General features: G+C 43.2%; 2 protein-coding genes across 2 annotated transcripts; both read left to right on the forward strand.

Moving 5' to 3' along the window:
• Positions 1-615: 615 nt before the first annotated feature.
• On the forward strand, positions 616-10,620 carry dhcr24 (24-dehydrocholesterol reductase). The gene is made up of 9 exons (XM_069699176.1): positions 616-895; positions 1,723-1,878; positions 5,461-5,566; positions 6,019-6,137; positions 7,158-7,421; positions 7,573-7,716; positions 9,320-9,517; positions 9,603-9,781; positions 9,896-10,620. Exons 1-9 carry the CDS (start codon positions 665-667, stop codon positions 10,047-10,049), a joined length of 1,551 nt encoding a protein of 516 aa, XP_069555277.1. The 5' UTR covers positions 616-664; the 3' UTR covers positions 10,050-10,620.
• A 230-nt stretch (positions 10,621-10,850) lies between these two features.
• On the forward strand, positions 10,851-14,302 carry LOC138621262 (transmembrane protein 205). The gene is made up of 4 exons (XM_069699179.1): positions 10,851-10,942; positions 11,666-11,888; positions 12,237-12,400; positions 12,500-14,302. Exons 2-4 carry the CDS (start codon positions 11,789-11,791, stop codon positions 12,800-12,802), a joined length of 567 nt encoding a protein of 188 aa, XP_069555280.1. The 5' UTR covers positions 10,851-10,942; positions 11,666-11,788; the 3' UTR covers positions 12,803-14,302.
• The last annotated feature ends 358 nt before the right edge of the window (positions 14,303-14,660 follow it).

Raw genomic sequence — 14,660 nt, forward strand, 5'->3', positions numbered from 1 at the left:
TAGTGAGAAGCCCAAACAATAAAAAACGTATAACCATCACTTTTTGTAAGTGGGCTGGGAGGAGCCACTTATGACCCATATTATTTCTAGAGAGCTGTATATATTGACAAAAAAATAGGTGATAACAATTAATGTGAATGATCCTAAAATGATCATTGGAATCAGTAATAATGGGACAGGATCAGTCTCGTGTCTGTCTGCATTCATGGACTGAATATGATCACGTTTTGTGATGCAATACGTCAGAACTCTACATTTAAGCAACTTGTGCAAGAAAGTGTGGCTTAAGTTTAGTTAGACTGCTAACATTAAAATGTAAAGTTGCAGTCCGACATTATCAGCGCTTATTGTGTTACGCGTGCATGGTGTGACAGCCTGTGTGCCTTTTGATTGGTTCAACAACAGAAAGGCTCCGTCTCTGGAATTCCCTTCGGTGACTTGGTTGACCAATAAGGTTGCGACTGACGCGTCAGATCCCGCCCCTCTGGCAATATTGGCCAATCACCGTGGAGCAGAGGAGACGCGACCCGACCCGACCACGTACCCCGCTCACCTATAGCAGTGTAGGGGTGATCAGGGGATCGAGTTTTGGGTTTGGAATAATCAATACACACATCTCCACTTCAGTAACCGAGCAGACGGAAGCCTGACCTGACAGGACACGATGGACCCGCTCTTGTATCTGGGAGGTTTGGTCGTCATGTTCATGCTGTGGATCAAAGTCAAAGGTCTAGATTACGTGATCGTTCACCAGAGGTGGATATTTGTGTGCTTGTTCCTGCTGCCGCTCTCCGTCATCTTTGATGTGTATTATTATGTGAGGGCATGGCTCATCTTCAAGATGTGCTCTGCGCCCAAACTGCACGACCAGCGCGTGCGAGACATCCAGCGACAGGTGAGCCATCATCTCAATGTGTGTGTGTGTGTGTGTGTGTGTGTGTGTGTGTGTGTGTGTGTGTGTGTGTGATCTTTACTCTCATTTGCAGCACTGAAACATTTAAATACATTTACACGCAGCTCCGTCTATTTCAAAGTTATGACCAGTAGTACGACTTCACTGCAGCTCTCATGTGTGTCAAGACATTAATTATTAACCATCAATAAAACACACGATTGTAAGATAATTATTTATTACGCAGGGTCAAGTACCTATGTTTTGCAAGGTATCATGGGTAGTGGAAAAAACTCTCACTGGCTACTTGGGTTTCAAATTGAATAATAATTTTTTTAGTGTAATTTATTGAATAAAGCAGCTTTGTGACATTAAATACTGGTGTTGTTGATTTATCTCTTGTATAATCAGTAAGTCTTTCACCAGTTATTCCATAAGTGTTTTATATCTACCTATTTAAATGATTTTTCTGCAACCAGACCAAGTTTTCTATATTGCTCATAATTGCTGATTTGTGACAACAGGCTAATACTTAGCTATCAGGTTTTCATCAGTTCACCACCAATGCACAGCCCCATAGCTGTCTCAATAAATCGTTTGAATTTTTTTAAATCAGAGGAAGGCCAACAATAACAAATTTTTGCAGGCCATGTTTTGTGTGTTTGTGCTGCTTAAAGCACTGAAATCTCAACATAGACTCGTCTTTCAAAAAAAGTCCTTTTGAAAAGTTCAAATAAGCTGCGTAAAATAAGTAAATATTCTGTTATACGTTGTGTCCCGTAATGGATAATAATCTGTTCTTCTCTGTCTCATATTCGGGCCCATTTTAGGTGCGTGAGTGGAAGAAGGAGGGCGGTAAGACCCACATGTGCACAGGTCGACCCGGCTGGCTCACCGTGTCCCTCAGAGTGGGGAAGTACAAGAAAACTCACAAGAACATCATGATCAACATGATGGACATTCTGGAGGTGGACACACACAGGCAGGTAGGACGAAGCAGCAAACATAAGTATTTTGTATATCTGTGAAACACTGAGCATTTACAGTGCATCTGGAAAGTATTCACAGCGCAAAACTTTTCCCACATTTTGTTATGTTACAGCCTTATTCCAAAATGGATTAAATTCATTTTTTCCCCTCAAAATTCTACACACAATACCCCATAATGATAATGTGAAAGGTTTTTTTTTGAAATTTTTGCAAATCTATTAAAAATTAAAAAAAAAAATCATGTACATAAGTATTCACAGCCTTTGCCATGACACTCAAAATTGAGCTCAGGTGCATCTTGTTTCCACCGATCATCCTTGAGATGTTTCTACAACTTGATTGGAGTCCACCTGGTAAATTCAGTTGATTGGACATGATTTGGAAAGACACACACTGTCTATATAAGGTCCCACAGTTGACAGTGCATGTCAGAGCACAAACCAAGCCATGAAGTCCAAAGAATTGTCTGTAGACCTCCGAGACAGGATTGTATCGAGGCACAGATCTGGGAAGGGTACAGACAAATGTCTGCAGCATTGAAGGTCCCAATGAGCACAGTGGCCTCCATCATCTGTAAATGGAAGAAGTTTGGAACCACCAGGACTCTTCCTAGAGTTGGCCGCCCGGCCAAACTGAGCGATCGGGGGAGAAGGGCCTCAGTCAGGGAGGTGACCAAGAACCCGATGGTCACTCTGACAGAGCTCCAACGTTGCTCTGTGAAGAGAGGAGAACCTTCCAGAAGGACAACCATCTCTGCAGCACTCCACCAAGCAGGCCTGTATGGTAGAGTGGCCAGACGGAAGACACTCCTCAGTAAAAGGCTCATGACAGCCCACCTGGAGTTTACCAAAAGGCACCTGAAGGACTCTCAGACCATGAGAGACAAAATTATCTGGTCTGATGAAACAAAGATTGAACTCTTTGGCCTGAATGCCAAGCGTCATGTTTGGAGGAAACCAGGCACCGCTCATCACCTGGCCAACACCATCTCTACGGTGAAGCATGGTGGTGGCAGCATCATGCTGTGGGGATGTTTTTCAGTGGCAAGAACTGGGAGACTAGTCAGGATGGAGGGAAAGATGAATGCAGCAATGTACAGAGACATCCTTGATGAAAAGGTAGGTAGGTAGGTAGGTATTTACTTTATTAATCCCCGAGGGGAAATTTTTTCCGCTACAGCAGCATACAGAAGCAATAAGATAATAATAGAAATAATAGAATAAAATAATAGAATAGAATAGAATAATAGAAAAGCAATCAAATAGCAGTAAATAGCAGTAAAAAATATAAAATATAAAATGCACAGTATATACAGTACATTATATATCTATATATATATATCATATGCAAACAAACCAAGAAACACAGTCAATAGTGTTATTGTACTGTGATGGATTTTGCCAGAGGTGAGTTATTGTACAGTCTTATTGCAGTGGGCAGGAATGATCTCCTGTATCTGTCCTTGTGACAGCGGAGCTGGAGGAATCTTTTAGAGAAAGTGCTCCTCTGTCCCTGCAGCAGGTGGTGGAGAGGGTGGTCAGGATTATCCGATATGTAAAACCTTCTCCAGAGCGCTCTGGACCTCAGACTGGGGCAAAGGTTCATCTTCCAACAGGACAACGACCCGAAGCACACAGCCAAGACAACAAAGGAATGGCTTCGGGACAACTCTGTGAATGTCTTTGAGTGGCCCAGGCAGAGCCCAGACTTGAACCCGATTGAACCCTCTGGAGAGATCTGAAAATGTCTGAGCACCGACGCTCCCCATCCAACCTGATGGAGCTGGAGAGGTCCTGCAAAGAAGAATGGGAGAAACTGCCCAAGAATAGGTGTGCCAAGCTTATAGCATCATACTCAAAAAGACTTGAGGCTGTAATTTCTGCCAAAGGTTCTTCAACAAAGTATTGAGCAAAGGCTGTGAATACTTATGTACGTGTTATAATTCGTTCTTTATTTTTAATAGATTTGCAAAAATTTTAAACAAACTTTTTTCACTTTGTCATTATGGGATATTGTGTGTAGAATTTTAAAGACAAAAATTAATTTAATCCATTTTGGAATAAGTCTGTAATGTAGAAAAAGTGAAGCGCTGTGAATACTTTCCAGATGCACTGTACAGTGTTACATCTTAAGGGAGTGCACCCATCATTATTGTTAATTATCACACCTTTGTGTGTCCTGCTACAACATGTCAAAAGGTCTGCCCCAAAAATATGAGCTCTTTAAGTAAAAGTTCAGGCTCTAGTTCAGTATTTTTGCCATGCTAGGACCTTGGCTCTAAAGATGGCCGTGCTGGTCTGTGGGTCCAGACTGGAATATCTCAACAGCTATTTGATGGATGAAGACAGAATTCCTGTTTACAGTTTTGTCATAGTTCCCAGAGGATGTACAAAAATCTTCCGATCATCCTCCAGCTCCACTATTAGGTTGATGTTTGTGGTTTGAAGAGAAATATCCACTCTTAAATTAAAAAAAAAAAAAAAAAATGGATGGTTTGCCATGAAATTGAGAAGACACATTTATGATCCCCTGAGGAAGAACTGTAATCATTTTGGTCAGTGTTTAGGATTTAGACTGATCTATTGTCAGAAAGGGAAAATTATATCCGTAAATATGTTTTTATTTGTGTAAAATCATTTGAAACTAAGAATAGTTGTGTTTTCGTCGCCTCAGAATGAGCCCTTAACATCTACATAGCAGCAGGTTCTCTTCGACAGAGCGTGCCATGTTTTTACGGTAGCCCAGTAGGGACAAACCCAACACTGAATTTAATTTAGTTACTTCACAAATTTTGCATGCACTGCAGATTCTCTTACATGCTTGGAAGTGGAGGTTGAGGTGAGGGATGTTGCCAATAAATCCTACACACTGCTCCTTTAACTTTTGCTCTTGGCACCATCAGGTAAAAATGTGAATTTGTAATTTGCACTTTGGTTTAATATTAGTACAATGTTTAATACCAAATACTTTGCCAATGGAAAATTTTAGCATGCTAAAAAGATTTATTAAGATTTAGTTGTTCGTCCATGGTTTCTTTCACTTCACTGCTGAGATGTGAAAACACTGTGGAAATGCCTCGACATTGAGATAGAGACGAGCACATTAAATGATCAGACAAGTCGCAAGACCACATTACTTTAAGGAACATCTTTGTTAATAACTATCGTTTACTTTATAAGGTTTGTTTAAAACCAGGTGCGTCTGTCCCTGTTGGACCTCAACAGTGTTGCTGTGCGGTGTTCTGTGGTAGTCTAAAGGTTGAGGCACGCACCATGTAACGGCAACGTCCATGGTTCAAATCCTGGCCAGACAGCCCTTGTTGCATCATGCCCCTCTCCCTCCCTGTGTTTCCAGTTTATCTCAGCACAGACTGTAAAAAGACTGTGTTCATAAAGCCCAGCATTTAATCAATATCTTTATTAACCAATAAAAAAAAGATTGGCTTGAGGGCATAAATAAATCCTGGGATTCATCAGTTTTTACTTTAATGTAAAAATAACTGGAGAAAAAAAGGCAACCTGATCGGACTTTGTCATTGTCGTGGCAGATTGTTACTCACAGACATCTCTGTTTTTTAGGTGGTGAGAGTCGAGCCGCTGGCCAACATGGGTCAAGTGACCGCTCTCCTCAACTCCACTGGCTGGACGCTGCCGGTGCTGCCGGAGCTGGATGACCTGACTGTGGGTATGTTTCAGGGGAATCATCACGGAGTGGCATCATCTGTGGCCCTCTGGTTTCCAGAAATAGAGAGATGGACTGGTGATTTCCACAGCTCATAGTTCAATGATGTCGATGCTGCATCTCCTCCATCAATCACTGCATCCTGTTTAGAGCCTCAGCGACTTCTCTAATTGTGTTAGTGGACTGACGTTGTAGCTGAAAAGATGAAACTGGGAGGAAATGGCTGCAGTGTTGGAGGCACCCCTGGATCGGGTTTCATAATGGATTTCCTGATGCCATAAACTACGCATCAACAGTCTAATGTTTTCCCATCAGGCCGCGGTGCATTCATTTATCCTGGTGTCCACGCAGATATACACACTCAGAGCAGGCCAACACACGAGCAGACAGCACTGTTGTTTTCAGCAGGTAGAAATTGAATCACCACACAATGTTTTTGTTCCCTCCTCTCTCAGGTGGTTTGGTGATGGGCACCGGCATCGAGTCGTCCTCCCACATTTATGGGCTGTTTCAGCACATCTGTGTTGCATATGAACTGGTTCTGGCCGATGGCAGTTTAGTACGCTGCACTGAGGTGAGTGTGTGTGATGTGTTGTGTGTGAGTGATATATGTCTGAGTCTGGTGGCCTTTATTCTGAAACTTTTTAGCGGTTTAGCACGGCGTCTTTTGGCTCCACTCAAGTTTCCCACAAAGGCTCACTAAGTGACAGTCATTATAGCTGCCTTAATAGAATTGTCATTTCAAATAAATGTATACTTACTATTTCTTTGATGGAAAAAAAATTATCCAATTATAGTTCGGGAAATTCTAATCAGATAAACTGTCTGGTGTTCATTATTTTTAACTGTTTTAATTCATAATGGATAGTTTATTGACAAGAAAGATAAAAAATACTTTAATGGAAAATACATAAACCATCAATGAATAATCCACAGAAAGCCTTAGTTTTATTTCATAAATATAATTCTTACTGTTTTTATCCCTTCTTATTCTGTTCTAGTTGTCTGATTATAATGTATTTATCGTAACTCACTGAGTATTCATTTTTTTTCTGCCACGGTACGCTGATATGTCTGCGGATAGCTTCTCATATTCAGTCATCCCTCATGGGTCTGATGATGTAATCAGCAGCTCCTCCTCTTCATGGCTGGATTAGATACTCCAGAGTGAACCGAGTCAGTTCATAACCAGTTTAGTGATGATAGATGATAGTTCAGGATTATAAAATTAGGGACAAAAATGTACAAAAATCACTGGGACGGAGGAGGGGAGTGACTTTTTAAAAAAGGTAAATTATTACCAAAGGTAAATGAGTCGATAATCAGCTAATCTGATGCAGTGACCATCTAATCAGACAAAAACATTATGCAGTCTGAACACGGCATCAGTTGACCTTCTGATACAGGCCCCAGAGATGCAGTGTAGTTTGTAACGGTACCACGCCGTGTTACTGTCACAACAAGAAAAGCACAGTGGTCCTTTTGTGAGAAGACGAAGTGGTCTCTGCTGCGAGGTTTGCTAACGTGAGAACAAGTGAGACAAATGGCCTGAAGTTAGAAACCCAGTCATCACAGTTTGTTCTTGTTCAAACAGGAGGAGAACTCGGATCTGTTCCACGCTGTGCCGTGGTCCTGTGGAACTCTGGGCTTCCTGGTGGCAGCTGAGATTAAAATAGTCCCGGTTAAGGCCTGGGTGAAGCTGCGCTACGAGCCGGTCCGAGGACTGGAGAACATCTGCAAACGCTTCACTGAAGCATCGGAGAACAAGCAGAACACATTTGTTGAGGGGCTCCAGTACACTCTGGACACTGCTGTCATCATGACAGGAACCATGACTGACCACGCAGAGCCTGACAAGGTAAAACGTGTGTGTGTGTGTGTGTGTGTGTGTGTGTGTGTGTGTGTGTGTGTGTGTGTGTGTGTGTGTGTGTGTGTGTGTGTGTGTGTGTGTGTGTGTGTGTTATATTACATTACATTACATTTAACTCCCCCCACCCTCCCCGCATCAGATTAACAGAATCGGCCTGTACTTCAAACCCTGGTTCTTTAAACACGTGGAGGGCTACCTGAAAGGAGACGGCAGTGGAGTTGAATACATCCCTCTGAGGCAGTACTACCACAGACACACACGCAGCATCTTCTGGGAGCTCCAGGTACTCACAAAACACACACACAGGGGCCGAGTTTCCACGAACATTAAAGAGCCGCCGCATACGTCTGCTAGATTTGAGCTCGTCATCATCTTACCAACTTGCTTGCTCACTCGTCTTTATTGGGCCCTAATGCTCCCTCGCACACACCATTAGCGAGAAGGGCTTGGCATCCTTTATTTTCTGAAACAGTAAATGGTGTGATGAATTATGCATAGCATTGGTTTGTCAGTTACCTAAAGGAAGCACCTCTGGGCTTTTGGCTGCTCTGATTTTGAAAGGATTTTGTTTCTGTAGACGGTGCAGGGGGAAAGGCAAGCAGCAATAGGGCTGACTGAGGTGCTGATTGAACTGTTAATCGAAGGTTTGTGACTGGCCAGGTGTTGGGACGTGGTGGCCTGAGCCGGTGTTTGGTGAGCTGGGGCCGCCCCCTGGTGGGAGTTAAGAGCAGTTGGAGAGGAGTATCAGTCTGCACAAAGCAGATATCATTTCAGATATTGTTACACTGTAGTCATGTAGAAATTAAATATTACTGGTGGAAAACTCACTACAAATTAACATCAACTATCATATGATGTGTATAACTGTAACGCAGAGTGTGAAGTCAGTTTAGTGTCTTTATTAAATGACATACTGTATATCTTGTTGAGCAACCAGTTACATAACACGTTGTGTGTACATTGTGTCATTGCTGAGTATTTACCTGTAAAATGTATATACCAGTTCATTTATATCACCCTCGGTTTACATTTTGCAGTCTAAATTGGGGCATCAAAAACTGTGATGTGATTTCATTATTGGGATTCATCATCACTTGACACAAATTCAGACATTTAAATTCAAATGTATTTACAATGTAGGATCATCATGTCGCATGATCCCAATACACTTTACAAGACACAAAGAGCAACCGTAATACAATATCCAAAAATGTAAAAAAAAAAAAAAAAAAACACATTAGAAAATTACAACAACTCTATTTAAATTTATGAAAGTCCTTTATTTAGCCTACGATTGAAAAATTCCAATTTGAACATCTGGCTTACTTAAGATAATTAATCAAGTCTGAATGGAATTGATCAGAAATATGTCCCATCAATTTAGTCTGATAGTCACACGATCCAAGAAGGAGAAGTTCAACCAGGACAACTGGATTTTCTACATGAATTTGAAACGCATCTTTTTAAACAGAGTGGAAATTAAAACACAGAAATTCAAATAGATGGTTGTCAGAATAAAACATGTGAAACCTCTAATTACAGTGGCGACTTCATTGTTAAGGCGGTTTGATTCCGTACATATATGTGTCATGTCTGTGTCAGCTAAAACATCTGCAGGCAATAATTACGGTCATCACTTCGTCTTCAAAATAAATTAAAAAAAAAAAAAAGGACACGACTTCCGAACATGACTTTTATTGTCTAACCAACAGTCTAAAACCCAAAATGTTCACTTTACAGCTATATAAGCAGAACAAAGCAGCTCCTTCTTACGTCTGTGAGGATGAAACTAGTGGTGTTATAATAATCAAGAAATTATGAGAAAAACAAAACAAACCCCAGTAACTACACAAACCTTTAACTGGTTTTCATGTCTTTTCTCCAAGGATATTATTCCATTCGGCAACAACCCCGTGTTCCGCTGGCTTTTTGGGTGGATGGTTCCTCCGAAGATCTCGCTGCTGAAGCTCACCCAGGGAGAAACCATCCGACGGCTCTATGAACAGCACCACGTGGTCCAGGACATGCTGATACCCATGAAGCATCTGCAGGCCGCCATCACGCGCTTCCACCAGGACATCGGCGTAAAGCTCCAAAATGGACCGTCGCACCGCTGCTCGCCGTTTATGTGTGCTGCTTCGGTTCATTAAATGGCTCGTGTCATTTCAGGTGTACCCTCTGTGGCTGTGTCCATTCCTGTTGCCGCCGGGCAGAGGGATGGTTCACCCGAAGGGTCAAGAGGAGGAGCTGTACGTGGATATCGGAGCTTACGGGGAACCCGAAGTCAAACATTTTGAAGCGAAGGCGTCGACACGTCAGCTGGAGAAGTTTGTCAGAGATGTCCACGGGTAGGTCTCAAATTAAACAACAAACAAAAGTCTGTGACATTCGGCACTACCTGGATTTTTGTTTGTTTGTTTGTTTGTTTGTTTGTATTTACCTGCTGTTTTATTGACTCGTAGCTTCCAGATGCTGTACGCAGATGTGTACATGGACCGAGAGGAGTTTTGGGAGATGTTTGATGGACAGCTGTACCACAGACTGAGAGACGAACTGGGCTGTAAGGAAGCCTTCCCGGAGGTTTACGACAAAATCTGTAAATCTGCCCGACACTGATGACCGTCCGCCGTCTGTGACCGACGGTCACAAGTCCTGGGACGTTTCCACGAAAACGAAAACCTGTTCGACGCGATGATACTCCTCGACACGCAAGTTAGTTTGGGAATCGGACCGCAGAGGCCCTTCTGTTAATGCGAAACAGAAGCTGGAATATTCTAATAGTTTTACATCATGGATATATTCATATTTTGTATTTCCTGTACACAAGTCATTCGACATTAATGTTCTGATTTCCCGCGCTGCCTGACTCTAACCTCACGTGTAACGTGTTCTTATTGAGATCTTATCTTGTTTTTTTCCTTTAAAAGTATGATGTGCAGCTTTCCCCTGTTTTACTACTTTATCTTACTATATTCCCAAGTGCCACAAAACAAAAACCTCCAGATTAGCCTCAAACACGTATTTTACAAGACGTAGTTTTATGTTGAATCTCATGAAAAAAAACAAAAAAAACAACAACAACTATATTATAACTTAAAAAGTGCTATTTTCATATCCGAAGCAGATGGTATCTCCAGGACTGTGTAACAGTTGGATGAATGAATTAAAAACTCTTTTCCAAAGTAAATATATTTCTCATGTTTTGTTTTGTTTTTTATTTTTTTTAGATACCACAGTCATCACACACACAGAGTTTGTCTTTTTTTTTTTTTGGAGTAGGCGTGAGCTTTTTTAACCTGAAACTCTCGGGGGGGGGGGGACCGGTCCCAGCAGTGTATTCAGAGCCGGCGGGGCGGGGACGTCCCGTCCCGGGACGGTTCCGCTCCTCCTCCTCCTCCTCCTCCGGTGGTGGGACTGGTAACGTGAGCTCCTGTCAGACAGTTTGATCGGCTCACTGTTCAAACCAAAGTCAGCTGCGACGAGCTGCCCGCAGACATTTGGCGACGCAGGTACGCAAAAGTTTTTCACATTAAAGTCGGGAGGATTAACGCTGCGGGGGTTTTTGTTGTTGTTTTTTTTTACTCTTCAGGGTTGTGACGTCACTACAACAAACTTTACAGCAATAGTGAAACTTAACACGTTTTAACGACACGGGTCGTTTTTGGAGCTAGCTGTTAGCTGCTAGTCTCTAGTTTTATTACTTTATATATACGGGTTTGTTTTTGTTAATTTTTTTTGTTAATTTTTTTTTATAGTTAACTAGCAGCTGCTGTCAACCAGTTACCGAATAATTAAAGTCGCAAAGGTGACTTTGAAGGTTCATTGCAGCCGCACAACACGTTTATGCTTGTTGGAGTGAAAGTCTTCAGCGCTGCTGTTTCTTAACTTGCGACCTTTGAGTTTTCGCCTCCGTTTGCCGGCTGGAGATCCGCGGACTCCTTTTATTTCCCTTCTGGGCTGATCAGAGGTCAAGAAGAGAAACCTATTTCCCTCGACAAACAATGCGGAAGTTCCCGAACTAGTTAGGGTACGCCGTGTCCAGCTCTGATTTCAAAAACGCCGACAGAAATAAAACCTCAACCTGTTTATTTCATTTATCCGGGATGCTGGATAAACTCGTTTCTATATTCCGGTAACTACAGGAGTATCTTTAAACCGCCTCAAGTGAATGAGGCCACAAGTTGGAGCTCACTTGTGTGACGTCACAGCCGGTTGTGATTGTATGTTTGCAGAGACTCTGGACCGCAACATTAAAAACAACAACAACAACAAAAAAGACAAGACCAGGGGTGCAAAACATTCCCTCCCTATTCCAGACGGTGGAGTCCAGATCGGAGGAAGGCCGTGGAGGAAGCATGACTACCGACCAGGAGCCCTCGTTGACCGTGAAGATGCTCCAGCTGCTGTTCCTCTCCACCTACTGGGGGATGCAGATTTGGGTCACCTTCATTTCAAGTTGGTACCGCACATAATACTCGCACGTACGGTTTGGAAATACGAATAAAAGAGCGGTGAGAAAAAAATGTCGAGGACGGGTAAGGTTGTAGGTTTGTTGTCCTGGCCGTGTGACCGCTCCACCCACGGTGCACCGCAACAGCTGAGCCGGTTGGTTGGTGCTGCTGCACACCTGAATAGGTGCAAACATCATTTTTGTAAAGCACAAGTCGAAGGACCGGAGTGAGCGAATAAGCAACGTCTTGCATGCCTCGAGAAATCTCAACTCCTGTACGCGTCTGGAAGAGTTGAGACTATTTTGTACTATTTCTAAAACACGACCGTCCACACGCTCTGATTTCTGCACAGGCTTCGTGATGGACAACCACCTGAACAGACACACCTACGGGTTTATTCAGAGTCGTCTCGTCCCGTTCTACCTCCACCTGGGTTCGGCCTGCGCCTTCTTTAACCTCACCATCTACGCCGTGTACCATCCCAGCGACATGCTGGACGACAGAGAAGCCTTTCAGGTGTGTAGTTTGTTCCCTACGGTATGAATTATTATTATTATTATTATTTATTTTTTCAGAACATCTCCTTAATATCTTTCCTCTTCTCCCGCTCGCCAGATCTTCATCTTCTTCGTGTCGGTGACGGTTGCCGCGGTCAACGCTCAGTGGTTCGGCCAGATGACGTCGGAGATCATGGCAGACATGCATCTCATCGAGCAGGCGTGCGGACTGGGTCAGGACATCGGCCTGTCGTCGAACCGCGAAGCTTACTCCAAGCTGTGTGAGACGGACGTCAAATACAGACACCTCAGCAGCCGCCTGTGGCTGTACAGACTGCTGTCCTCTCTGTGTAACCTCTGCTGCATAGGCTGCAACTTCTACAGCCTGTGTTACATGGCTGAGAACCTGGTCACGCTGTAGACGTGACACACAGCAGCTGGACTGTCAAACTGCGTCAATCAGCCACTGACGAATCCACAAAGATGTTTCTGTTGTATGGAAGCAGTAATTTATGTATTTAATTCACGTCTTTCTTTCTCCGTCTGCCTGTCAGAGATGAGATGTCAGGTCAGCCTGGTTGCTCTTGTGCCTAGAGGGATAATGAAAGGATAGAGACTCATTCGGCGACAATCACGCCTCGTTCCTCTCCTTGAATGTTGTAGCGGGATTAATCAGACTGCAGTAAGTAACGCGTCACCTTTCGCCTAGTGTGTCTGACTGTGGCCTTCTTACTGTTACCACCGCACTACGGTACCTTTCACTCTGCTTACACATGTGGAATGGTTTTTTTTTAGTTTTTTTTTTTAAGCTTGCAGTATCAGATATGCCATGGCAGAAAATATGCACTGCATCTTTTTATATTTAAGAAATAAAAAGGTTCCTTTAGTAAAGGGAACTTCTCCCGTGCTGCTCACTCCTGCTCCTACTGTTTGGGTGGAGTTCTGATACTTCCTCCACAGTGTGGTGTCACAGGTTTGTCCGGCTTACCGTATGTTACTTTAAGAGCGCCTGTGTGTGCGCGCTTCATATTTCAGAATGAAAGCTTGTTACTATCTTTAGCTCTCCTGGCTGCTGCTGGTATGAAAAAGAAGGGATCAATCACTTTCACTATGGCGTCCAGTCAGTGCTGCTTTCAACTCACCCGAAACCTGCACCCACGATTTGATTTGATTTTTTTTTTTTTTTCTGTATTAGAAAGTATTGGTGAGTGAAAGTAGTTTCAGTTTATTGGTCTGCAAAAGAGCTGCGAGGCAGATGAAAGAGTCGTCGTTGCACAGCAGCTCGTTCTAGTCGAGAGCCGTCCGACAGGAAGACGCTCGCTCTGCTCCTGTTTGTCAGCGTGTCGAGGAGGAGGACGGCGCTGCTGTTCTGTAGACGAGCATCAACCCGCAGTGGTGACACGGATCAGAACGACTGGTTTGGCAGATTTGATGGTTGTAATAAACTGGTGGTTACGCACTGATTAAGAAAGTAGGATGGAGGCTGGATTTGGGGGATGTTTGAAAGTATCGTGCCGATGTGCCGAGTTGATGCGGGTCGGCTTGGACTAAATGTCTGTTCGGATCCCCCAGAAGGTCACAGTGAGACAATTTCACGAGACCGAGGAAAATGTGTGGTTGGTGCGGGCATATGTCCCTCAGAAGAGAGGGTCATCAATATCAATACACCTTGTCGGTAGGGCTCCACAGACAAGCTTAAGAGAGATGTAAAACTGCTTTGAGGTGGTTTTTGCTACTTAAAATCACAAAAATATCTTCTTATTAATATCAAGACTGCAAATAAAACGCCGGAAAAGTGCAACATAAAGCCCACAGCCACAGGTTGTGGCAGTGACCACAGCTGGAGCTGTTTGTGCGCGGCGGATGTGGGTTTAAAATGTGGAGGAAAGAGAAAACAACGCAAGAGTAGAAAAATGTTGTTTTTTTTAAAATCTCACTGTGACCTTTCGGGGGCGACACTACAAGACGGTGTATTTGAAGACCTGAATGACATCTCCGCATTCAAATTCCCTCCGTTGTGTGCCTGAGGGGGAAGTCACGTCCCATTTTGTTAATAACGGTGAAGGATGTAAACGAGTCTGTAGGGTCTCTATCTTGAATTCCTCTACTGTGTTTTGCTTTGTTTTATAACGGCTCAAGTTTTCTGTACGTCGACGTGTTTGTGTTCAAACATTATAATCTGTCTGTTGGGGAAAATATGCAGCCGGGAACTGTTGTACTCTCATCAAAGCTGTGCAGGATAGTTCTCAGGCTGTTTTTAAGTCCTATTGGAGCATCTT

Source organism: Brachyistius frenatus, unplaced genomic scaffold, assembly GCF_029030835.1.
Source record: "Brachyistius frenatus isolate BFR_SWC_R1_liver_20210118 unplaced genomic scaffold, ASM2903083v1 Contig_29, whole genome shotgun sequence".
In the NCBI taxonomy this organism is placed as follows: domain Eukaryota; kingdom Metazoa; phylum Chordata; class Actinopteri; family Embiotocidae; genus Brachyistius; species Brachyistius frenatus.

Bases quoted from the DNA above. Each gene is read 5' to 3' on its own strand.
- LOC138621262 (XM_069699179.1), top strand. From the start codon at position 11,789: ATGACTACCGACCAGGAGCCCTCGTTGACCGTGAAGATGCTCCAGCTG. The intron at 11,889-12,236 runs GTTGGTACCGCA...ATTTCTGCACAG, and splicing joins TTGGGTCACCTTCATTTCAA to GCTTCGTGATGGACAACCAC. The intron at 12,401-12,499 runs GTGTGTAGTTTG...CCCGCTCGCCAG, and splicing joins ACGACAGAGAAGCCTTTCAG to ATCTTCATCTTCTTCGTGTC.
- dhcr24 (XM_069699176.1), top strand. From the start codon at position 665: ATGGACCCGCTCTTGTATCTGGGAGGTTTGGTCGTCATGTTCATGCTG. The intron at 5,567-6,018 runs GTATGTTTCAGG...CTCCTCTCTCAG, and splicing joins GCTGGATGACCTGACTGTGG to GTGGTTTGGTGATGGGCACC. The intron at 9,518-9,602 runs GTAAAGCTCCAA...GTGTCATTTCAG, and splicing joins GCTTCCACCAGGACATCGGC to GTGTACCCTCTGTGGCTGTG.